The sequence below is a fragment of the Oryctolagus cuniculus genome, chromosome 16, assembly GCF_964237555.1.
Source record: "Oryctolagus cuniculus chromosome 16, mOryCun1.1, whole genome shotgun sequence".
Lineage (NCBI taxonomy): Eukaryota > Metazoa > Chordata > Mammalia > Lagomorpha > Leporidae > Oryctolagus > Oryctolagus cuniculus.
The window spans coordinates 26,912,140-26,937,052 of NC_091447.1; the positions used below are offsets into that span (position 1 = coordinate 26,912,140).

The 24,913-nt window shown below is 45.3% G+C and overlaps 1 protein-coding gene and 1 long non-coding RNA gene across 4 annotated transcripts in view; one reads left to right on the forward strand and one right to left on the reverse strand.

Moving 5' to 3' along the window:
* AOAH (acyloxyacyl hydrolase) overlaps positions 1–24,913 on the reverse strand; it is a 190,973-nt gene that overhangs the window by 19,045 nt on the left and 147,015 nt on the right. For 2 of the 3 annotated variants that reach the window (XM_051852733.2, NM_001082025.1), the window contains 5 exon segments: positions 17,642–17,678; positions 16,456–16,530; positions 8,378–8,553; positions 1,257–1,315; positions 1,108–1,167 (listed from right to left, as the gene is read on the reverse strand). In XM_051852733.2, coding sequence (XP_051708693.2) covers positions 1,108–1,167; positions 1,257–1,315; positions 8,378–8,553; positions 16,456–16,530; positions 17,642–17,678 — 407 coding nt within the window. 3 annotated transcript variants of the gene reach the window in all.
* LOC127492612 (uncharacterized) overlaps positions 1,019–24,913 on the forward strand; it is a 106,924-nt gene continuing 83,029 nt past the window's right edge. Inside the window, exon 1 of the long non-coding RNA XR_007922146.2 lies at positions 1,019–1,114. This is a non-coding gene — a long non-coding RNA (uncharacterized lncRNA). The remainder of the gene's footprint in view (positions 1,115–24,913) is intronic.

A 24,913-nucleotide genomic window follows, 5' to 3' on the forward strand; every position in this document is an offset into this window, starting at 1 on the left:
ACATCATGCATAGTAACTTTGGATGGTGGGATTTTAGGTGATTTTTGCTATTGTTTTTGTGCTCTTGTGTGTTTTTATTTATTTATTTGAGAGGCAGAGTTACAGACAGGGAGAGGAAGAGACAGAGAGAAAGGTTGCAACAGAAAGGTTGCAATGGCTGCAAAGGGTGGAGCTGGGCCGTTCTGAAGCCAGGAGCCAGGTACTTCTCCTGGTCTCCCATGTGGGTGCAGGGCCCAAGCACTTGGGCCATCCCCCACTGCTTTCCCAGGCCACAGGCAGGGAGCTGGATTGGAAGAGGGGAAGAGGAGCAGCTGGGACTCTAAGTGGCGCCACAGGCAGGGGCATGGCCTACTTCGCACAGCGCCAGCCCCTTCACGCTTTTTTTTTTTTTCAATTGAGATACATTTCTTTTGTTGAAAAAAAAAATCAATCTTTTAGAAAGAGATGACTCATCTCCCACGAAAAAAGTGCCAACAGCTGTGTTTGAGCCATTGCTGCTCTCAGAGAAGCGAGGAAAGTCCTAATCTACCGCCGCGGAACTCCAGTCAAACTCGTCAGACACAGAGCTAAGCTCTCAGCTCTCGCCAGCTGGGCAACTCTGCTGAGAGCAGCTGGGACAGGTGTGTGAGTGTGTGTGTGTGTGTGTAACTGCTGAGGAGCAGCTGGGACGGGTGTGTGTGAGTGTGTGTGTGTGTGTGTAACTGCTGAGGAGCAGCTGGGACGGGTGTGTGAGTGTGTGTGTGTGTGTGTAACTGCTGAGGAGCAGCTGGGACGGGTGTGTGTGAGTGTGTGTGTGTGTAACTCTGCTGAGGAGCAGCTGGGATGTGTGTGTGTGTGTGTGTGTGTGTGTGTAACTGCTGAGGAGCAGCTGTGGTGTGTGTGTGTGTGTGTGTGTGTGTGGCGGAGAGACACCCACCCACACACGCATGCAGAGACATGGTAAGGGCAAGAGGCCTCCACAGCAGCAGAGGGAGACAGAGCACGCCCGAGTCCCTCAGCTCCTCCAGCCCCCCCCCCCGAGAATTTGGTCACCGGAGGGCAGCTTCCTGCCACAACCTCCTCCCCCGTGAGCAAGCCCAGGGCATCCGAAGGCCTGTGCAGTCCTACCTCCGAGGTGAGGGCCCGGAGCGTCTCGTTGGCGGACATCCAGCCGGGACAGGGGCTGACCTGCGGGCAGGAGGACAGCAGTGCTTAAAGGGGCCCAGCGAGCCGGCGGGAATGCACAGAGCGTGGCCGGGGGCGGGCAGTGAGCTCACCTGGAGGCAGCCCAGGAAGGAGTAGAGCTGCGTGTAGGTCACGTCCTTGTTTAGCTGGCCTGGCAAACAGAGAGCTCTGGTTTGTCGTGTGCACGCAGAGGCAGCACTGGGAGGCTCGTGCGGGCGACCCTGCCTCAGGTTGCAGCTCCGCACCGCCAGGGCACTTGGCCTGGCTTTCCTTCCGCGTTGCTCTTGGGGAAGGCCTGGGCTTTCCTTCTTCCTGAGCCTGTAGAATTTTCGAGCCAGGGTTGGGGAAGGACCCTAAGGACTTTATTTCCATGTGGAGGACTGGGCTCAGCCAGACTCCCGGGAAAAAAGGAATTGGGTATCCTGTGCCTTGAAGCACTCCGCGGAGCAGCGGGGCACTGGGAGCATTGGTTGACGGAATCCTTTGCAAGTTTAGGAAGCACTCAGGTCTAACCTGATGATCCCATGCTGAGAGCAGGTGGGACGCGTGGAGTGTCTGAAGCCCTGGCCATACAGTGCCCTGCGGTTTGGTGAACCGAAGGCCTCCCAAGTGCCTGGGTGGCCCATGGGATGGGGGAGGCCATTGCATTAAGTATCCCTTCCTGGCACTGGGTGAAGGGTTGCACAGAGGTTGTTTTATTTGAGCTCTAGTTAGTAGATATGCCTGATACTTATTTTGGCACAGTGCCGAGTGGGGTTTGTCCAGAGCCTTTCTGAATATCAGCAATAGAAAGAGGTTCCTCTTTCTCTCTTTCACCACTCCTCTCCCTCCTTCCATCATATCCACCCCAAGATGTCATTCAACCTCATGCTGTGGCTGCCACACAGAATCCAGCCCCCCCCCCCGCCCCCCCAACTGCCCCCAGATCTCAGGGTTGAATGGCTGACGCTGTGTCCATTAACACTCCTTACACTGGAGAAAAAAAATCAAGGCAGATAATAGGGCCTATCTCAGAGCACACAGAAAGACTGAAGGTGATGGAACACAGTCTTGTTTTTCACTTATACCTGTGATCAGTTAGACTGAAAGATAGATTCAATTTTCTTGTCATGGAGGAAAAATATATTATCTATCTCAGTGTGGGTGAGTGTGGCCCTGGACTGGAAAGCCACGGGCTTATTACTGCTATTAAAGTCACAGTGACCGGTCAAGGCTCTCCTCCGTGCAGGCATCTGCGTCCTTGAATTTCATTTTATGGGCCCAATATGGAGCTTTGAGCTCTCATTTTCCCCAGGGATCTGCTTCCAGCCCCTGCACCTCCCCCCGCCCCCGACTCCTTTCCCTCCATCTGTATTCTATTTCTTTTGCTTTTACAATGTGTCCCCTTCCTCTAAGTGTCCAAGCCCACCTCAGCCGAGGCCAGCTGCAGGGACCGACACCTTCAGCCTTTACTCCCTGTGCTGGGCTGACATGCGCCTGAATGACTTGACTCATCGTCCGTCAGAGCTTGGTGAGGGCAGACTAAGTCTGGCTGGCCTCTGTTACCATCTTGTTTTGTTGTTGAAAGTTAGGTACCTGGTTGGGACCCTGACACCCTCTTGTCCATGATGTGTCCCGTCACCCTGAAGGGTCACCTCTCTCTATCCTGCTCAGTGGCTACGGTCTTTTCAACTGAAAGGAGGTTGCACCTCATGCCTGAGTATAACTACACTTGCACACCCTCTTCTTTGTTCTTTTTTTTTTTTTTTTTTGACAGGCAGAGTGGACAATGAGAGAGAGAGAGACAGAGAGAAAGGTCTTCCTTTGCCGTTGGTTCACCCTCCAATGGCCACCGCGGCCGGCGCGCTGCGGCCGGCGCACAGTGCTGATCTGAAGCCAGGAGCCAGGTGCTTCTCCTGGTCTCCCATGGGGTGCAGGGTCCAAGCTCTTGGGCCATCCTCCACTGCACTCCTGGGCCACAGCAGAGAGCTGGCCTGGAAGAGGGGCAACTGGGACAGAATCCGGTGCCCTGACCGGGACTAGAACCCGGTGTGCCAGTGCCGCTAGGTGGAGGATTAGCTTTTGAGCCGCGGCGCTGGCTTTCTTTGTTCTTTTAAGCCTGGATTGCTTTGCTAGCCAGAGGGACTGGAATTGGCCATTCCCCTTGGATGCTGGGAGCATAACTCTGTCTCCTTCTTGGAGGTTAAGCCTGGTTGCAGCCTTGTTCCATCCTGTCTTATTCCTCTCTTCCTGCTGTCCTACTGCTGAGGTCTTACCATGTCTTTGGATGAGACCAGGAGGTGTATCCTCCTTCTGAACCTTCTCTGAATCCACTCCCTTTCCCTCTATCCCCCTGTGTTTTGGCACTGGTTCCGATTGGGCTCTGTTGATAAAGGGGTAGTTGTTATGTGGGTAGCCACTGAGGGTGCAGCAGTGTCTTTAGAAGACACCTGGGAAAGGCTGAGGAACTGGTTTCCCTCCTCGCTGATCTGTTTGCTAGAAGGTGGGGTGACGCGGGGGCTGCTCATGTGGAAGACAGGTTGGAAGTGCTTGTGATGGGCCTGTGCTTTAAGAAGGGGAAGAAGGAAATGCTTCTATTGCTTTCTCCCCTTATTGGCACTGGGAGACGGTCATTCACTGCTTTTTTTTCAGGCTTTACCTTCTATTCCTGTTGCTTTAATGTGCATTTTGCACATTGAACAAACGTCTTGGAAAGACTGATCCTCCTGTGTGTTGTATGTGAGAAGGGGTTTTGTCTGTGATTCTGTGATTCCCTTGTCAGAAAGTCAATCTGCTTAAAAAAGCTGGTCATGAATGCCCTTGGGCAGGGGACTGGGGCAGGGGCCTGTGCTGGGGCACTATCCCATTATCCCATAGCATTTCCAGGGGCTGAGAAGTTATCTGTGTGTGTGTGTGTGTGTGTGTGTGTGTGTGTCTGTGTGAGCCTGGGGACTGACCTACTGGATGCCAGATGCTTCCTCTGAAAATTAAAGGGTGTGTTTCACTCCAACTGCCTAGAGATGCAATCTGTGTCCCAGTCTAAGTCCTGTAGAGAGGGGCCTTTGATATTTACTTAATGCTGGCAACATGATTGGAATCTCAGGAACCATAAGAACTTTGTACCAACAAAGGAGGTCAGTCATACCTCCATGAAATACCATCTGAATGTATTAAAGCCACATTAATTCAGACCAGGGGAAGGGCAGCAATACCCTAGAAACTACAAGTTGTTTTAAAGACATTTGGTTTCAAGTTTAAGAGTAACTGAGGGGGCTGGTGCTGTGGTGTAGTAGGCTAAGCCTCTGCCTGTGGCACCTGGATCCCATATGTGCACTGGTTCATGTCCTGGCTGCTCTTCTTCCAGTCCGGCTGTCTGCCTTTGGTCTGGAAAAGCAGTGGAAGATGGCCCAAGTGCTTGGGCCCCTGCACCCATGTGGGAGACCCGGAAGAAGCTCCTGGCTCTTGGCTTCGGATCTGCCCTTGTGGCCATTTGGGGAATGAACCAGTGGATGGAAGACCTTTCTTTCTATCTCTCCCTCTCTCTGTAGCTCTGCCTCTCAAATAAATAAATAAGTAAATAAATAAAATCTTTAAAAAATTGAAAAAAAGAATGAGGCAAAATGAAGCTGTTGTTTTGTGGCAGAGGCCCTACAAGGAAGACCTAACTATAGATTTCTTTGTAACCAGCAATCCTGGATTGTTTAAACCTGGTCTAACCTTTGGACAACTCCCAGGATGTCTATGCCTTGTACCATTTCCCTGGCATTTGGTCCTTCTGGTCAGGATCTATGTTCTGGCTTCCCCAATAGACTTGTATTTTCTCTGTCACTTAAGGACAAGGGCTCCATTGTATGTCATCTTAACACAAAAGCACACGATATGTATTTCAGACACACTTCTGGAGTGATTGCTGTCCTGCAGAGTATGGCCAAGAGGACTCAACACTGATCAAATCTGACCTTTCTCTGAAGACCTATGTAAGCAGAATCCTAATGTGTGAGATGTGCTCTGTGGTGATTCCTCATAAAGACAATAAACTTTCAGCAGGAAGTTGAATTCACGACAGACACTGAAGCATGGCCCAGGCCTGGTTCCAACTCAGAAGCATGGCTGAAAGGGAGAACTGTGACCCCTCCTGCACCACGCAAGTGGAGTGAGAGCCTGCTCTTCTGGGCCTCCCTTCCCTACTGACCTGGGTGCTGTGGCATTTCACCTTTTCTTTGCTGAATGGTCAGGCTGTGTTCTTGCCTGTCCTACTAAGAAGAGGAAGCAGCAGAGAAGGTTTCACTGCCCAGGGCTTCCCCCCCCCGGCCCCCGCTGCCTGAACTCTTTCCTAATCCTTAGCAGGGGGAGGCAGCCAGGTCTAGGGATGCTCATCACCAGGTCTCTAGGTTCAGCTATGAAATGGGTAGAACATCCTTTCTCCCCCCCCATCCCTTCTTCCTCTGTTCCCCCTCTTCCTCCTCCTTCTCCTTATCTCACACAGTCCCTAACAGAGTGTCCTGGGAATCCAACTCCAACATTAGGCTGTTGTATAAGATGAGTTGTACTGTAACTGAGGGTGAGCAACCAAACCTGGAGGCTCCAGCATTAAATTTGCTTTGTGGCTGGTGAGTATCCAGTGGGAATGAAGATCCAAAGATTGGGTTTGGAGGGGAGCAGTGGAGAAGAGGCAGCATGAAGGCCTTAGCCCCATCTGCTAGCCTCTCATCATCTGTGAATTATGAACCCTGCAGAAGGAGGATTGTTGGAGCTGGGTAAGTCTCGCCTACTTCCCAATCTTTCTAGGAAGGACCCTGAGGCTTCACTGTAACGTGGATAATTTATTTACCATGGCAACCAGGCAGCAGGGATAATTTGGGATGTGAATACCTAAAAATATTAAACAAATTTTAGATGATTTCGGTCGTCTCCCTAATGGGATTTTTTTTTTTCAAAATTAGGGTCATTTATATGGAACAAACTTGTTCCACCCCTCTTTCTTCCCCTTTTGTGCTGTGGAATTCTAGTGCTGGATAGGGGCCCTTGAAGAGGGCAAGGTGAAGCCTACGGCTAAGTTCCCAGCCTTGGCACTATTGATGTTCTCAGTTGTGGGGCCATCCTGTGCACTGTAGGATTCTTAGCAACATCCCTGGCCTCTGCCCACTAGATGGTAGCAGCACCCTCACCCCTAGTTGTGATAACAGGTGGGGGTGTGTCGGTTGCTGATGAATCCCCAGTTACCTTTTCTCCTTCCTTTAATTCTGAATTGCATGTAGTCATTATCACATAGTGCAGTTATATCGGTTGAATTGTGTGGAATATGCATATGAATTTGTTGGGGTCTAACTAGATTTCACTGAAAGAAATGGCGTTTGAAATCAGAAAAACCAAGTCAGGGTTGGTGTGATGGAGTAAATTGGGAGCACTCTTCCTCTACCCCAAACTACTGCTCCCCAAGCATTTCTCAGCATGGGAAAAATTCAGTAATCTCAAATAATCTGTCGGGAGAACTATGAACTTTACATCCCATGGCTCAAAGAGACGTTCTTAGCCAAAGTGCTTGTCCTAGATGCGTACTGTGCACCGCAGAGTGGAGTGAGCCCCACTGTGTGCAATCACATGGTTTCTGAAGGTCATGATCAAGGTTCTGTGAGCGGGAGGAATCTGATTGGAAATAATCTTTGTGATTATTCAGTGACGAGGAAATGGCTTCTTTTTCACTGGTGTGTGTGTGGGGGGCGAACGTGGATATCTATCATTTTCCCCTCGTGAAGAGAGTAGGGACCTCTGGGGGCTGGTTAAAGGACTCCTGCTTTTTTTCCCCATATGGGGAGGGGTGATGTTTCCTGAGGGAGAAGGTAGAGGGGTTGGTATAAACTTGGACTGCTGGAGGAAGACAAAGGGAAACTGAAGAGATACACACAGAGAAGTTAAATATGCAAGGGAAAGCTCTGGATGGCCACAAGCGTGAACTCACGCTCTCCGATCCCAGCTTCCCAGGAGGACATTAATGGATCAGGGTCAGGTCTTCCCCTTTGTCTCGTTCTCCTGATTCAGAAGCTAGAGCTTGGACCTTCAGTATGGGTTATCGTGGTTAGGTCTCTATATGGTATAGCAGGGAAGGGAGTCCCTCCTTCATGATCTACTGGTGCAGGTGCCAGCAACATGGGGCTAAGGCTAAGGCTCCCGGGCTCTCCTTGAAGGGAGAGGACTGAGGCCCCTGTTCTCCGTCTTCCCTCCTGCGACCCTTGCAACCTCTGATATACTTTCAGAGTCCTTCTGCCTCAGGCATAGAAGCCTTATGTGGATAGAATTTAAGATGGTTGTGTTCACTGCTGGTTACACAGTGCCTAGGACAGTGACTGGCACACAGTGGGCACTTAGTTAATAGCTTATAAAAGGGCATTCTCCAGGCACCCACCCCAGAATAGGGAAACCAGAGTCCAGCTACACTCAGTTTACATACAAGAGTACTTTAAAAAGTTTGTGGAAAGTGGAATTAAAATACACTTAGTCTGTTACAAAAAATTGAAGTCTATGCCTGATTCTTCATAATATTCATTTAACAGAACTTTGTGAAGTCCGCTTACATATGATGAGCTCTGCAACACTTGGCAAACTACCTAACCTTTCTGAGCCATAGTGTTGTCTTTGGAAAGGGGGAATTAGGGAAAACATCTATCTCAGAGGGTCGTTTTAAGGATCAACATGGAGGCCCTTCATAGTGTGAGTGGCTACCATGTCCACATTATTTGTGCAGTGTCTGGGATGTAAGAGCTGCCATTGGAAGCTTCTTGGGGGAACTTTAAAGCCTTTATGAACCAGGAACCCCCAGAAGTGAAGAAGCAGAGAGAGAGAGAGAGAGAGAGAGAGAGAGAGCAGCCTGGGCGACTGTGTTCTCCAGAATTCTAACTGGAGGCCAGGGGGTACTCACACAAATGCCTTCCTTGGACTCAGGACTTCGGGTCAGCTGTTTGGGCTTGTTCAGCTAATTTTTACATTTCTCCTGTTGGTAAAGGGGTTTCCTGATTGAGACTCCTACCTTTCCATCGTCCTAGTTCATCATTTGGATGAACTTTGCATTGGACGCTGTCTACCTTTGGAGAATGACCTTTGGAGGCTTCACCTGGAAGCATTTCCCTTGATGAGGCCTGACCCATGTTCTGTGATAGCATTTATGGCATATTCCGATATAGTTTGAGCTTATATACTTTGGTATAGTTAAAGAGTAAAAGGATTTTCAAACTGATACCGAGAGGATGATATCTGCTGTGCAGAGTATCCCAGAGAAAGGCCCCATGTGCTAAGCCATACAAGATAACATGACTGCCGGTGGGCAGGTGGGAATTCAGAGCTTCCAGCATCTTCAGGACGTTGGTGTACAATTGCTCAGGAGTGGTCATTGCTGAGACTGGGTCAGTCTTCCTGCTGGTGGAAGAAACAGAAAATATCTTAGTCGAATGCAAGTACCCATGTGTGCAAATACAAGATACACCGCACACACTGGTACATGCAAACACATGCATACACACATACAATGGTGGTTATTGGTGGTACTGTTTTGCAAAATATTCTTGGCTTTTTTCCTTTGTGACATATAATAAAGTTACGATGCCTGATCCCCTTCTGGTTGGGTGGGCCATGTGACTGGTTTTGGGAAGAGAGGTGTGGGCAGAAGTGACGTCTGATGTCTGGTGGTGTGAGAGCCTTTGGGCTGTTCTTTTTTTTTTTTTTTTTTTGCCATAGGTATGGGCAGTGCTCTAAAGAGCTGCTTCTCCTTTCTGAGTCCTGGAACAGAGACCCGTGATGGTCTCTGATGGACATGTAGTGGGAATGAGAAGCAAACATTTGTTGCTTTGTGCTACTAAGATTTTAGGGACTGTCTGTTGCTGTAGCATAGCCTCACTCATCCTGGCTTACACACAGTTAGTGGAGCCAAGTGCTCTGCTGGTATAGCTTTTGATTTATTTGGTACTCTGAGATCTACGACTTGGTCTTTAAACTTTTCACATGTATTTTGCCTTTTTTAACCGTCAGTTTCTGCACTGAATTTGGAGTTTCATGTATTTCCTGAGCACTATTCCAGTCATACTCTTGCAATAATATTTGCCAATAGGCCGGCGCCGTGGCTCAATAGGCTAATCCTCCGCCTTGCGGCGCCAGCACACCAGGTTCTAGTCCCGGTCGGGGCACCAGATTCTGTCCCGGTTGCCCCTCTTCCAGGCCAGCTCTCTGCTGTGGCCCGGGAGTGCAGTGGAGGATGGCCCAAGTATTTGGGCCTTGCACCCCATGGGAGACCAGGATAAGTACCTGGCTCCTGCCTTCGGATCAGCGCGGTGCGCTGGCCGCAGCACGCTGGTCGTGGCGGCCAGTGGAGGGTGAACCAACGGCAAAAGGAAGACCTTTCTCTCTGTCGCTCTCTCTCACTGTCCACTCTGCCTGTCAAAAAAAAAAATTTGCCAATAAACAATTCTAGTTTGCTTAGTACCTTCTCCATATAATAGTGCATGTACATAGAGGATATTGGAATTTTTAGATTATATGTTTCTCTTCTTATTTCATAAAAGTTGGCAAAACACAAAGAGTGAGCTTAAAGTAGTTATTAGGACAAAATAAGAGCATTTAAGAAAAAGACAGAAATCATAAATGAACTGCAAGTAGCAAAACTTCAACCTCAATCAGACATTTATTGAATTTATTTTAAAGAGTTTGGAAGAGAATAGAAGTACAGAATATACAAAATACTAGGAATATTTCATTGAAATTTATGTTAAGATTTATTTATTTTTATGTTTAAAAGGCAAGGTGTGAATAGGATGCTAAAATAAATTTTGGCTTTAATATATGTCTGTTTTGGCTCATTTCTTGCACAGGTGACTTTTGTATACCCTTTAAGAATAAAGTCAGATTTGAGTTAGGATACTAATACCTGGCATCTACTTGACAGTGGAATATAGAAGACACCATAGTTTTTATCTGTTCTATAGGCTTTAAATTGCCTGATGTTAACAAAAATGGAATAATGTTATAGAGCTGTTTTTTGAGTCTTTTAAGATTCCAAATTTACCTAATGTTCCTGCACTGGGTTGAATAATGTCTCTCAGATTATGACATTGTTTGAAAATAGGGTTTTTGCAGATCTAGTTAGTTAAGAAGAGGCCATACTGGATTAGTTCTGGCCTTAAATCTAATGGCTGGTGTCCTTTTAGAAGAGGAGAGAGCACATAAATACACACAAGGAAGAAGCCACATGAAGATGGAGGCAGAGACTGGAGTTACACTGCCACAAGCCAGCAACACTGAGGAGTGCTGGGAGCTACAATAGCTGAAGGAGACATGGAAGGACTTCCTGAGAGTTTGCAGACATGTTGGTTTTAAGACTTCCAGCCTCAAGAGCTGGAAGAAAATACATTCCTGCTCTTTCAAGGGACTCCGTTTGCTGTCCTTTGTTATGGCAGGTCTAGCAAGATTAACATAGATTACAAATCAGAGAAATGCATCTGTCACTCGGAGGTTGGATTCAGGGCATAACTGACATAGAAAGAGGGGACAGGCAAAGTCTCCAAGAACATCCACTATTCTCACTTCCAAGGGAGCGCCTACATGGACACTGCCTTCTTAGAGAGGGACATTAAAAAAAAGAATCAAAATTTAAAGTTGGATTAACTTTTGACTTTGGAATTTCACTTGCCGGAAGTTATCCTATAGTAATATTTTCACAAATGTGCAAAAGTTATCCTGTAGTAACATTTTCACATGTGCACATTTGCACACAAATGTGTAAAATATAAACATTACAATATTTCTTGGAATACTGTAAGGCTGGAGAAAGCTAAAAAGGCTAGATACCTAAATTATGGTTCATCCATGCAATAGAACCTTATAGCCATTATAAAGAATGAAATAACTGGATAGAGTTGCAATGTTGCACATAATGTGCAACATAATGTTACACAACATTGTGAATCTATGAAATGCCACTGACTTGTTCACTTGTGAATGGTTAATTTCACCTCAATAATATCTGAAAAAAGAACTAATCTATATGTATTAACAAATAAAAATATTGTTGACTACAAAGAACAAATTTCAGTGCAGTGCACACAAATGATTTCATTTTGATGAATATTTATAAATCTGTAAGTTAGAATTTTCACAGTAAAAACCCAGATCCAAATATGTCAAACTCCTATGCTTGGAGGTGGTGGTGGTAGGAGGTGGGAGAGAATAATTAAGGGGAAACTTTCACTTCCTAATGCTTCAGTACTACCTTGTATTGCTTGAGTTTTTCACAATAAATGCTATTTTGTATAAGAGAAATAATACAAATAAAACCAAGTCCCATATTCTTATTCTCCTTTCTAAATTGAGGGGAGAAATCAGGCTAAGTTTCACTGAGAGGGGCAGAAAACATTGCAAAGGTTGCCCTTCCACCTATTTCACTGTGACAAATAAAATCGCCTCCCAAATTGTTATCCAGAGGTGCTAGGCTGACTGTAGATGTGAGGATCACACAGCGCACTATGGAACCAGCAGGCTGTACTCACACAGAGGGAAATGTGGGTGAGTCTGCTCTTCTGGGGTAGCCAGGAGGGTGTTAGCTGTGGGTGCTGTGCTTAGACTTTCTTAAGGTAGAAAAGACAATTGTATGATTTTACAAAACCTAAGCATGTAGAAGCACATGATTAGATTCATGTCGTGATGAAGAATGATACTTCTTTTTGAACGATAATCCCTCACCTGCATGAAGAGCAGGCACAAGGAATCCAGACTAGGGAAGCACCCCCACCTGGGGGAGAAGGGTGGGCAGGGTCGTTGGCCTGATTCATATGCACAGAAGCGGCCCCAGAAGGGTCCCAGTTTGCACAAGGGGTCCAGGCTGCTGTGTGGATTTATCTGGACCACGAGAACCTGCCCAGAGCAGCCAAGTTTTATAACCACCGAGTGTGGGGTGCATCAACAAGGGTGAAATGGAAGGCAAGTTGGGTGTCTGAATTTCATCTTCTGTGGATGGCAAAGCCAGCACACCCTGGCGCACACTCCTTGTTAACTTGCCTTGCTGCCTTCTGTTGTTTTTTTCTTCTGCTGATGCAAGATCACTTTGGCACAAAACAATTATGCTGAGGGCCTGCTCTCTAACCATCTAAAGGTAAGCTGAATTAAGACAGGGCAAAGTCTCCCAAATTCCTTCTTTAATGATTAGTATTTTGATTAGTGACAGAGCCTGGTGATAAGCAAAGAATCTGAGATAATTTGTGTAGTAGTTACAGAAGGTCACCCAGAAATGAAGCAAGCATAATCAAACAGCTATGTGCTAAGGGGAACCAAATGGAAGCCCTGGTATTGCTGAAGGAACGTTCTCACCCAGATACGTTTGTTCCATCTTTTATGGCTACAGGGTTTATACATGTGCACTGTCAGTTAAATCTTCTAACACACAGCAAAATCAACCAATTCTTAGTTCAGGCAGAGAGCAAAAGGTGCCTTCTGACCTCTGTCCTTGAAAAATTCTCTATGCAATTTGGTCTCTGTACTATTTCACCCATGGTAGTTTTTTAGGGGGGCTTTAGTACTAGCATTTTGGGGACCAAAAGAGTGCTGATGTTTTGGTAAATAAGGTCTCTGACCCTTTCCAACTGTGATATCTGAAGCACGGTGTGAGGTCCACTTTGTCCTGGGTTTGCCCCCCAACCCCAATGACCTGGTACCCCTACTCACACATAACACAAGCACTGAGATAGATAGGTGAGGGGTGAGGAGTGCACAGCTTACAGAGGAGAAATTTGAACACCTGTGTCGGGATGTGGTGGCTACTCCAGGGAAAGGAATGAGGGAGAAGCTGGTTCCCCAGCACATGAGTCAGGATCACAGCTCCATGATGGAAATAAACAGCCTGCATTTTGAGAGGTTTGGAAACCTGCCCCTCTAATGAATGGTGTCCTGCCATGCAAGATAAGCCTCAGTGATTGGGTGCAGAGATTTGCTTGCTTGTGATCATTTCTTTAGTCTGGCAAGTTGTCAGCCACATTTCACCTGGCTGATGCCAGACCAAGGCTCCCACCTTCTTAAGGAAGAAGCAAGTAGCTTCTACAGAAACCAGCTTCCCACAGCCTACGCTGTCATGATGTCAGACTTTGTGCACAGGTAGTATTCATGCTTTTGAACTTCCAGGTAAGAGGGCCCTTTCCTTTGTGTCAGACAGCTGCCAGCACATCACTGGGTTCTCATCCAGTTCCCTTCAGGAGGCATCTGACACCAGCTGGACATGGGAAGGGGGCTCTCTGGTCCTACACTCCCCTAGCGTAGATGAATATAGGTGTGGCCTGGAACACATTGGCTGGTTGGGAAATTCTTATCGTTCCCATTGCCACCCATACCTCTGCCTTGGGGGCTGGAAGAGAGAATTCCTCGGAGCAGCGGGAGTTCTGTCCATTCCTTTCCCTGCTGGTTTTCCTTCCATCTGAATGGATAGTGTGGATTTTTTCCCCACAATCCAGCCTCCTAGGAACCTGTGGCCTGTCAGGCTGTTGGCTGGCTGCCTCTTAACGAGGGGTCAGCTGCTTTAGGTATAACCTGCCTGAAGCACTGGTATTGCAGAAAAATAATGATTGGGATTAGATTGATAGGTTGCATGGACAGTCAGCTTAGGGTAGTCCTGACTGTGTTCATTGGCAGAAAAAATGTACCATTTATCGTTTCTATGTCTACTGTAACAAAAGGAACTGTGTCAATGTATGTGACTAGTGCCAGATGCTTATATAGTTCTACCCCCTTTCCAGCTATTACAGTGTTTCTTTGCCGGTGACATGATTGGATATTAGGAAGGATTGTCTGTGTCCTTTGTGATTTGATGCTGTAAGATCATTTGCATTTCCCTACTGCTCTCCTCACCCCTCAAAGCTTCTGCTGCTGTGGCTCACCCACACTGGCCTTGTTTTCAGGAGCATCCTTGTTCTGCATAGCTTCAAAGTCAGTGATAGGAAAAGCCCAAGGAATCTGGGTTAGCTTAGATCCAACTGAGTAGAGTTCCAAGAAGAAAGGTAGGTGCATCCATACTCCCTTTCTTCTTGAATTCCTGATACTAAAAGCTATCTCCTCTTCCAATCATGCCCTTCATTGAATTAACAATACTTATTGGGAAGCTACATGTGTTTGGAGAACTGAGAAAGAAACCTACAGCTGCATTATTTCAGTAAGAACTAACATTAAAGGAAAAAAAAAGAAGTCAAGCAAGTATTCTAAAACGTGTTTCAGGGCAGACGTATTATGCAACTCCTTGCTGGCTTGAGCTTTTTATGAAATCCCTTTGCTCATTTTGGGATACCAACTCCACCTTGACTTTCTGGCAGATGGGGAGGTATAGTTGCCATCTGTCTGTATTTTTCTAACCCCTCCACAGGACATCACAAAGTGGGCACTGCAGGGACATCCCACACTGCCAAGTCCATTCTTTCACCCAAATGCTTGTGGCTTCTCTGCCCAGATCCCTGGCGGGGGAGAGGCTGGCACAGGTCTCTGGCTGATGTCTGCCTGCCCTTTGGCTCTTTGGAAAATGGAAAATCAGAACAGAGCAGGAGGAGAGGCCTCTGGGGTAAGCAGTTTTGCTGGAAAAGAGCAGTTTCGGGGATTTTGGCCTTGGGAGTCAAAGCCATTTTCTGCAGACCTCCTTGACTTGGCACGTCCAGCTTGCTGTCTGTTCTCCAGGGGGACGTGGTCTGGGGGCTAGAGGGGTTTGCTCTATTTCATGGTGGGACTGAGGGATGCAGCTCATTGCTTCTCCTTCCATCTGCTTCAAAACCTCCTGAAGTCAGGGACTGTGGCCCCTTTGCCATTATATCTCAAGGGCAGCATGGTGCTTGGCACATCAGGAGTGCTCAATATATACTTTAAAAAGTGAATGAGTAAAAGAAAGCAAATAAGGCCAGGCCAGTGCAAACTGCAGAAAGAACATGGAATTTCACTGGAGAACCTGGTTTGACTTTCAGCTTTGCCACTCCATAGCATTACCTGCAAGTTCCTTGACCTTCTGAACCTCAGTTTCCTCATCGGTGAAGTGAGGATAATCACATTTACATCTTAGGGCTGCTTGGGGATGAAATGATATAGAGAGTGGCCTGACTCTTCTTGGCTCATGGCAGGCCTGGAGATAATCATTATTTACTGGAGAGTCCCAGGTGGTTCATCACAGATGTAAGACTTGGGTCCCCAGCATCTAGCCTCTGTTGACTAGGGGTTCTGGGGAGAGCAGCAAACCAGCCTAAGGGGTCCCAAGTACTGTCGGACACATCAGCACCCCACTGGGGTGGTATGTCCAGCCCTGATCTCACTTCACTGATGATGTCTCCAACTCCTTCACTAGCAGAGTTCTATTGAGTTATCTGCGAGAGCAAACAAACTCTCACACCATCAGACTTTATTTTTAGCACAGGCTTGGGAAGCCAAGGGTGGGCAGTGAGCAGTAGGGCCAGGTTCCAGCACCATGTGGTTCGGAGACCAGCTCTGCCATTAATCAGTTTTGCTACCTCGGGCAAAGTAGTGTCACCTGTCTTGGCCTTGCTTGTCTATTTTCAAAAATGTGTGAGTGGCTATGGAGAAGTGCTCTAGATTCTTTCTTACCTTTTATTATTATTGTTGTCGTGGTAATTGATTAATATTATTGCATTATCATGTTTTGGTCACAATCACAGGTCATCACATGAATGATGGCAGTCACGTATACAGTGTGTTTTTAAGGATACGCATGGATTTTTTTTTTTTATAAAGCCCAACTAATATTGCAGAGAAAATAGGGTATTCAGCATTTTGAAATCACTCCTGATATCGGCAGCTTAGTAAAAGTGTTTGCTTGCTATGGGCCATGGTCATGAACAGGACTGGTTGTGAGTTAGTTCCATGCAGTGTGTTTGCTAATGCTGTAGATCTTCACCATCTCTTCCATAGGAGGAAGTCTATCCAAATAGGAGTGAGAAAGGAATAATCACAGGGGAACTGTGTTCCTGCCTTATTTTATTTAACAGGTCATGATCTTCAATGTTGGATCCTTGGTTAGTACTAGCGCATTTCCTGGGGTATAACTCACAACTGCTCAGCACACCCATTCGTTGTGATGTCGGAGTTGAGAATTAACCAATCTGGTAATTTCAGGAGAGACTTTCAGCTTTCTAGGTGGCGATTGGCTTTCATCTGTGTTTGGGATTTTCTTCTAAGATAGAGAAGTTCAGGTCAATAGCAGACCACTGTAGTGGAGTGTGGTTGGTGTGGAGAGGGCAAGGGTTGAGGGGAAAAACCTAGTGCCAAAGAATTCTTAAAATCTTCTTTCTCAAAACTCACCCATTGCAGACATCATTTCCAATCATAGCGTATATGACGATGGCTGGGTGGTCCAACAGCTGGTTCCTAGACAGGCTGAGAAGTCGTAGGGGAAATCTGAATGTAAGATACTAGCTTTGTAAACAGCAACACAGGCAGGGCCTGTGGGATTAAAAACTTCATATGACAAACATTTTGCTACATTTTTGTTGTTGTTGTTCTAGGATAGCCAATCACCGTGCCCATTATCCTTTTCCTCTTCTCTGTAATCCATAATCCACTGCCCCATTAGGGAAAGGCCAGATAAACACATAGAACTGCAAAGAGCTGACTGAAGTCCTGGGAAAGAAACACTCCTCTAACTTCTTGGTCTCTTTCATAGCGTCTGTCATGAGTGAGCATAGGGGAGCAATCTGGCTCACTTATGTCCAGATTTGTAGAACATCCTGACAGCTGTGGACCTGTAGTCAGGTTTGAAAAGGCAAAAGCTTCCTGAGCCTTCCATTCAGGGGAACGAGAGCCTTGCTTTTGAATTTTCAGCCCCACATGAGCACAAAAATGTCTTCTTATTCATAAAGCAGGCACATGGCACAACCTTCTATCTTCTCAGTTACTTTTGTCAGACCGAAGTTTTACCCACTTTGCATTTTTATAATCCTTCTCTGAGGACCACACAAATTGGTTGCTTACCATGCTCAATGGCCCAGAAAGTATCTCCCATTGTTGGATAGTGACTAACAAGCTATATTGATGCTCATTCAAAATGGTTATGAGGGGACCGGCATTGTAAGTAACAGGTTAAGCTGCCGCCTGCAGTGCCGGCATCCCATATGGGCACCAGTTTGAGTCCCTGCTGCCCCACTTCCAGTCCAGCTCCCTGCTAATGATTCTGGGAAAGCAGTGAAAGATGGCCCAAGTGCTTGGGCCCCTGCACCCATGTGGGAGACCTGGATTAACTTCCTGGCTCCTGGCTTTGGCTTGGCCCAGTCCTGGCCATTATGGCCATTTGAGGAGTGAACCTGTGCATAGAAGACCCCTCCTCCCTCTCCCCCTACCCCCCTACCCCCCTCTCCCTCTCTCTCTCTCTGTAACTCTGTCCTTCAGATAAAATAAATCTTTTGAAAAATGGTTACGGGGCAAAAACAGAGAGCTCTTATTCCTTTTTTTAAAATGAGAAATCAACTTCTTATATTCATCTTGTACTTACCTTTCTATAAGTGATTTCACATTTCGGGAAGATGCACCTGAATAATTAAGATTAAGAAAATAATTAAAGTCAGTGAGTTCTATTTGACTGTCAATATCGGAGTCTGATTGGCTGAACTCATGGAAGAAACATCATTGCAAAGTCAAAGGTCATCCAGACCATCACTTTGATGGAAACATTTTGCTGCTGATGGATTCTATAGTGCTTTATCCTAGAATCCTTAATTGTTTTCTGTTTATTGGACACTTTATTAACATAACCAAAATTTCTTTCGATTTGAGAGTCTCAAGACATTTTCTTAGCATGTGAAAAAAAGAGGTATATATTTATCACCAAAGAGACCCACTAATCAAAGTATGAAGGAACAAGTTGAAGGATCAGAGGGACAGTGAAAAGAATTCTTTGAATACTACTTATCTCCCTGCAGGGATTTTAATCTCCTCACGGTTCTCCTGCTTACTCCTTCAGGCAGTCTGGCCCGTGCAAGCTTCAGATTATTGAGGTGACACAGTTGAACTCCTGTAATCATGGGCATGACTATTCTCCCCCAAACCATGTTACCGCCTGTAATGTCTCCATTTTACTGACATATAATAATTGCAAGTGTTTGTGGGATACAGTGTGATAATTCAATACATGTAGACAATGTGAAATGATCATATCAGGGTAATTAGCCTTATCTCCTTACACATTTATCCTCTCTTTGTGTTGGGAGTCTTTGAACTTCTCTCTTGTTATTTATAAAAAATGTAATAAATGGCTATGACTCGTAGTCACTGTACTGTGCTGTAGAATATTAGAAATTACTCCTTCTAACAGCCTCCCTCCATTCCTGCTCCCCCTACCCTTTCTAGCCCTACTAGTCACTATTCTACTGTCTATTTCTATGAAATCAAAGCTTTAAATTCCACATAGGAGTGAAACAGGCAGCATTTTTCTTTCTATGCCTGGCTTATCATTCTTATTGTAATTATAATTATGATGTCCTCCAGTTCCATCTGTATTGCTACAAATAACAGGATTTCATTCTTTTTAAAAATCACTGAATAAAATTCCATCATGTATATATGCTACCTTTTCTTTATTGAATATTTATTTTTTCCTAGGTCCTATTAAACACCTATTAGCATATTTAAGCCCTAGTCTCTTGTGAGGGGTAGGTACTGTAGGTTCTGTAGTATTCCCATTTTATAGATGAGGAAAATGAGAGTGACTTCAGCATCTTGCCCAAAGTCACAACTACTGATTCAGAAAATCACAAATAAAACCAGTCCCTTTTGTCTGCAGGGCTGAGCTCTGACACTCTGTGGGGCACTGCTCCTCTGGAGTGGAGTCTAGGAAGGGTGAACCCCAATGTGAGTTTATTGCCTTTTTGTGTCTAGGAGGGAGACTTCCCCATAATAAATGGGTGGTGGATACAGCCTATACACCTGCAAGATGGTGTCATTGGAATAGACGTGTAATTGAATGATGAGAATAGTTTTGAAAGGTCAGTGCAAACCCAACCCCAATGCTTGAATAGAGGAAAAAATCTAATGAGATTTGAGGCCTACTGTCTCTTCTTGGGGAAGGTCCCTGGTTTTATAAAACTGAGTCCTAAATGTAGAGACTTGGAGTATTTCTGGGGAAGGGCATGTAGTCTAGCAGTTCGGACACTGACTGCTTAAGGTGCCCATGTCCCATATCGGAGTGCCTGGGTTCAATACTTGGCTCTGGCTTCTGATTTTAGTTTCCTGCTAATAGAGACCTGGGTTGCAGTGATGATGACTGAAGTGAATGAGTTCCTGCCATCCATGTGGGAGACCTGGATTGAGTTCCTGGTCCCTACCGTTGGTCCCAGTCAGAGAGCCATTGTGGATATTTGGGGAGTAAACTAGCAGATGGGAGCATTCTCTCTGTCCTCTGGCTTTGTACTTCTCAAGTAAATAAGTTAACAAGCAAACAAAGCATTTCTGGACATTGATTGCTCCCTTGGCCCTCCAGAAGGAGGGGTGTGGCCCCTGCATGCTGCCCAGGGATGCCTCCACAGCTCACGGGTAGGCTGGGCTCTTCATCCAGTTCCAGCCCCATGACTCCCAACTTCCCATTTACAGAAGGATAATAAAACAGGAGGTGTTTAATTCTCACTTCTTGATTTTTCTCTTGATGAGAAATGAAAATTAATGAAAGCTCAAGCCAGGAGAGGATAAAAAATAAAAGGATGAGGTCAGGCCAATACTTTTCCTCATTATCTGGAGTGAAACTGGGGATTCAAGGAACAGAGCACCCTTAGAGCTTGAGGAAAATGAGAACATGTGGTGGCGTGCCACACGTGCAGCCCCACCCTCTACCCAACACCACCTGTGCCTTTGTGACTTAGGTCAAGATGGGCGGCCCATGGAGCAAGGAGTTGCCTGTTCTTTACTCAGATGACTAATTTTTTTTCCTGATTAGTATCCATACCATGTGCACAGAATTCTCTTTCCTCCAGCACTTTGGCATTTTATTATTTGTCAAGGTGGTCCAATGGAGAACTTATTGGTCAACAATTATGGAAGGAAAGGACCCAGAAGGGTCTTTAAAGTTTGAACTCTGGTTCAAATATAGTGTATTGAAGGAGAGAACTGTTTCACACGGTCTTAGCATTGGCCATCCCTCCATAGTTTAATTTCAGCTTACATTTCCAACATTGGGTCAGTATTCACCATGGCAGGAAGCCTTCATAATCTTTTTTTTTTTTTTTTTTTGACAGGCAGAGTTAAATAGTAAGAGAGACAGAGAGACAGAGAAAAAGGTCTTTGTTTTTCCATTGGTTCACCCCCAAAATGGTTGCTACAGCCGGTGCGCTGCGCTGATCTGAAGCCAGGAGCCAGGTGTTTCCTCCTGGTCTTCCATGCGGGTGCAGGGCCCAAGCACTTGGGCCATCCTCCACTGCACACTCGGGCCACAGCAGCGAGCTGGACAGGAAGAGGAGCAACCAGGAGAGAACCTGGGGTGCCGGTGCTGCAGGCGGAGGATTAGCCAAGTGAGCCACGGCGCTGGCCATATAATCTTTTCGTTCACATCAACTGATAACACAGTTTTAATGCCTTCCTAAATTAGCTTGTAAGTTTTAGTGCCTGGTTTAGGGTAGGTACAAAGTCTCAACTTTTTCATGGAAAAAGATGGAGTATATACAAATGAAAAATCTCTTCATAAATAAAGTCATTCATAAATTTGGCAACATTTCTTGAGTGTTTACTACGTGCCGGGGACAGTGACTAGAAAAGACATAATCCATGTTCTTACAAAGCTTCTAGCTGTTAAACAAGCAATGAATATGAAGTGTTAGGGATTCAGAGAAGTCCTGAAAAAGTGGTGTTAAATTGAATCCTGGAAGAAAATCAAGTGTTTCCATTCTGTAGGTCCTAAGAAAATTCATTCATTCCCAAGGAAGCACCTGATGCTTTGTACACACTTCTCAGAGACAAATCTCCAGCCTGATGCCATAGTTCTGACAACTATCTCTATAGGACTGGGATAGATCCAGCCTCTGTAAGTTTTGATATTTATACCATCGGGAGGATTTTCTTTAAAGAAAAGAACATGAAACACAAAACAAGACCTTGCATTAGAAAGAGTGGAAAGAAACAGGGTTCTTAACCAGCTGTGATTAAATATTTGTATGTCTGTAAATTTTGCAAATATGTGGCTGTCAGGCAAGTGAGGGGCCTCCAGCTTCAGCATCATTGGCTTCCTAACTCTGCCTCTTGGCACCCATAGAGACAGGGAGCAGTGGAGCATTGGCCCTGGATGGGAAGTCAGAGTGTCTGGTCAGGTAACCCATTTTATGGATGAGGCCCAGAGAAGAGATTTGTTCAAGGTGTTGGAGCTAGTGAGCAGCATCCCAGCCAGTAATCCATTTTAGAGGGCAATGTATTAATGTAGTGTCTGTTACTGATAGATGTTAGCAAGGATTGAAAATAGATTTTTTAGTTGCTACATAAGAATCTGAATTATATTATTTAGCTCTTATATGAGAATGTAAGAGAAGGATGATGGGTACATTTTAGTTGATCAACCACAATTCCACTCAAGCAAGCCATGAAATGATCTGGACCAGAAACTATAAGCTGTGACAACTGCAGGGCTGGCAGGCAAAGTCATGATTAACCCAATCTAGACAGAGCAGCCGCTGCTCACCATGGTGGATCTGTGCCTTTCAGAATGGAGGTAACAGGGGGTGGTGTTTCCAGTCTTCTGATTTCACAAGGGAAGTTGGAAATCTGGGACTTCATGTAGCATCTCTCAAGGCTTAGATGTTGGCAGTGAATTCAGCACATCTAATAAATGCTTTGCATGCCCAGCAAAATAAAGTTGTGGGTCATGTTTGCACTTGTCCCAGTTGTGTCCTCCCATCTACAAGGTGACACAAAATCAGCTGATCTTAAATAACTCTGAGTTTTTTCCCAAGTTTTTTGGCAGATTATAACAGGGGCACTAATTATTTTAAAATTTAATGTTAGCATAATTGGCAGTAATTTACAGTTTGTGTTTCCTTGTAGGTTGAAAAGCAACATAATTGAGTGATTAATGTTGTGACTCTCTGTATCCCTCCCTCCTTCCCTCTCTTTCTGACAAGATGGTCTGTGTGTATGCTCCCAAGTGTGTGTGTGTGTGTGTGTGTGTGCGTGTGTGTGTGTGTGTGCATGTGTGCACGTGCAGATGCAGGGTATAAAGTTATAAACAAATGGAATCAGGATAATTGGGGCAAACCCTCCTTTTCTTTCTTTCTCCCTTTCAACATTCTCACACTCAGCTTCTCATGCCTCTTCTTCCCCACGAATAGGCTTCCAGTTTATGTCACTGAACACTAATTATGCTCCTTTCTTCCCCATATAGAATACTGTTTGTCCTATGCCCTTGACTCCTGATTGTATTGTATTTGATGTTTTGCTGTGTAGGGTCTTGCATCTTTTGCATATTTTGGGTGTATATGACAATAAGTTCCTCGAAAGTAGAAATTTTTCCTAAAGTGCTAAGCACATGATAGATGGTCATTAAAGATCTTTATCTGGCAGGAAAAAGCTGCTTGGGTGGAGTGAGAAAAAAGGCCATGGGGAATTCACCCTGCTCTCTTCCAGCCGGGGAGGTAGTCTTTCCTTCCTCGGCAGAATTTTAGACACTCACAGGTCCCCTCTGTTGCTGCTGCCACAGCTAGCAGTTCCTTTTCCCATGTTGCTTCTGAGATGATCTCTCTCTGGGCTACTGCTCATTTCTGTGTTTGGTGCTGCATTAAGTCCAGGTTGAGAGATAACAGAAAATAAGAAGATGCTAACCTCACTGCTGATTTGATGGCAATACTAATTCTGGTTTTCTTCTTCAATCAGACTGCCGTTTACTGCCCAGAGTTCTCCAGGAGCTATCCCATGCATTCTGTCCAGGTTTTATAGTTCTACTCAGTGGGAGAGACAGGGTGGAGTGTGTCTACTCCATTGTACCAGGGACCTGAAACCTGAATGCATTATGAAGAGTAGGAAACATTCACAGAAAATATGGTGTCCTATGGTGACCTAAGCTAAATCTAATAATGTTATTTAACAGGAATTAGATTTAAGCTAATGAGGGTTTTTTTCTTGCATTTTTATGATTTTGAAGGCATTTTCCAGGAGAGCTATTTGTCCAATCTAGTTAAAAATCCATTATGCAAAATTTAACTTCATTTTTTTCTCTAGAAATGTTTGCTTGTAATAAGCAGAAACATTCAGACTAATGTATTGACCTTAAGCTCAAAATAGTAGGCACTTAATAATTCTTTGTTGTAACAGTTCCTGATGGTATTTCTACTACTGAAAATTTAAATTCACAAGTGTGGTTTTGAATTTCAGTGACAAACTAGATAAATGATTCCCCAAAGCCTGCATTTTTAAAAGAATGCAATAGTCTTCCACTGTGGCTTTAAGCTACCTTCCAGGCTCAAAGTTTGACATAGCTGCACCAATATCCTTCAGCCACATTGAACTCTCTCAGTCTTCTCCAAAGATGTTTCGTCCTCAGAGGCTCCCTGCCCCGAGGCACTAGTTCCCTGTGCTGTTTGGATTCCTATTTATTCCTGCAGGGCTCTCTGCTCAAACGCCTCCTCTTCCTCTATCTTTCTGGGCAGAGTTAAGTGCCTTTCACCTTCAGTGGCCCCAACTCACCTTTATTTTAATGTCATCTTAGAACCAAAATTTCTTCCTTATTTTTCTCCCTTTCCCATTGGTTTTGATCTCTTGGAGGGCAAGGCTTTGTTTTGCTCTTTTCTCTTTCTAGCACCTCTTGAAACATTGGAGAGGAAAGGATAGAGGAGAGAGTAGGGCAAAATCAAGTGGAGAATAAGAGTGAGGAAGTAAAAGAGAAGATCAGAGGTAGAGCACCTCCCAGGATGTGGTGGAGCCGAATCATCCAGTTCGCTTAGGCTGTCAGTGCAAGGAGCAGACAGCTGTCCCCATGATACCCTTCATCGTAGGCCCCAAAGAAAACAGAACTGTTGGACGGATGGCCCCTAGGGCTTGAGAAGCCCTGGCCACTGACAATTACATAGAAAAATGTAGGGCACTTGCTTAATTTTTCCCTCTGCAGGTATGCTGATTCAAGCAGTACAGGATGAAAATCTTGATAAAGCAGGAAGATCAAACCACATACTCTTCACATTATAATCACCACTATGTGCCCTGCTCCAGCTTGGACAGATTGCCTGAAACAAGGTACCAGGGAGAGTTGCCTGGATAAATCCTAAGAAAGAGTCTCTCTCGGATCAGAACATCTCCATTGTTTAATGATCATTTGAATTTCAAAACAAGTAGGAATAATAAGTATATAATGAAATACATGAATAAGCAATAAAAGGGTGACTTGTGTTCTCTATGAGATGTATCATATTGAAATGCTTCTCTTCTAAAAGTTTCTACTTGAATTAAATTAAACATTGTATCTCAGAGATATATTTGATCCTTAGGAGACATAGCAGCTTTTAAGGCCCCGTATATCCACAAGCATTTGCCTTTTAGATCAAGCATTTCAAACATTGCACTTAAATCTACGTCTGTTGCTGTGACCACACCACATCAAGGCTCCCCAAACAGAAGTGTCCTAGTTGTTCTCATATAAATAATTTCTGTCACCTCCTCTCAAGGTTTTGGGTTGAGACCAAATATTCAGCCCCATGGTTGGGCTCACCGAGTGCTTGCTGAAAACCTACTTCAGCTTGGCATATGTGACGTCTCTGCTTCTCAGCAGTACCCTCCTCTGCAGCTTTTAAAACATCGTTTCAAA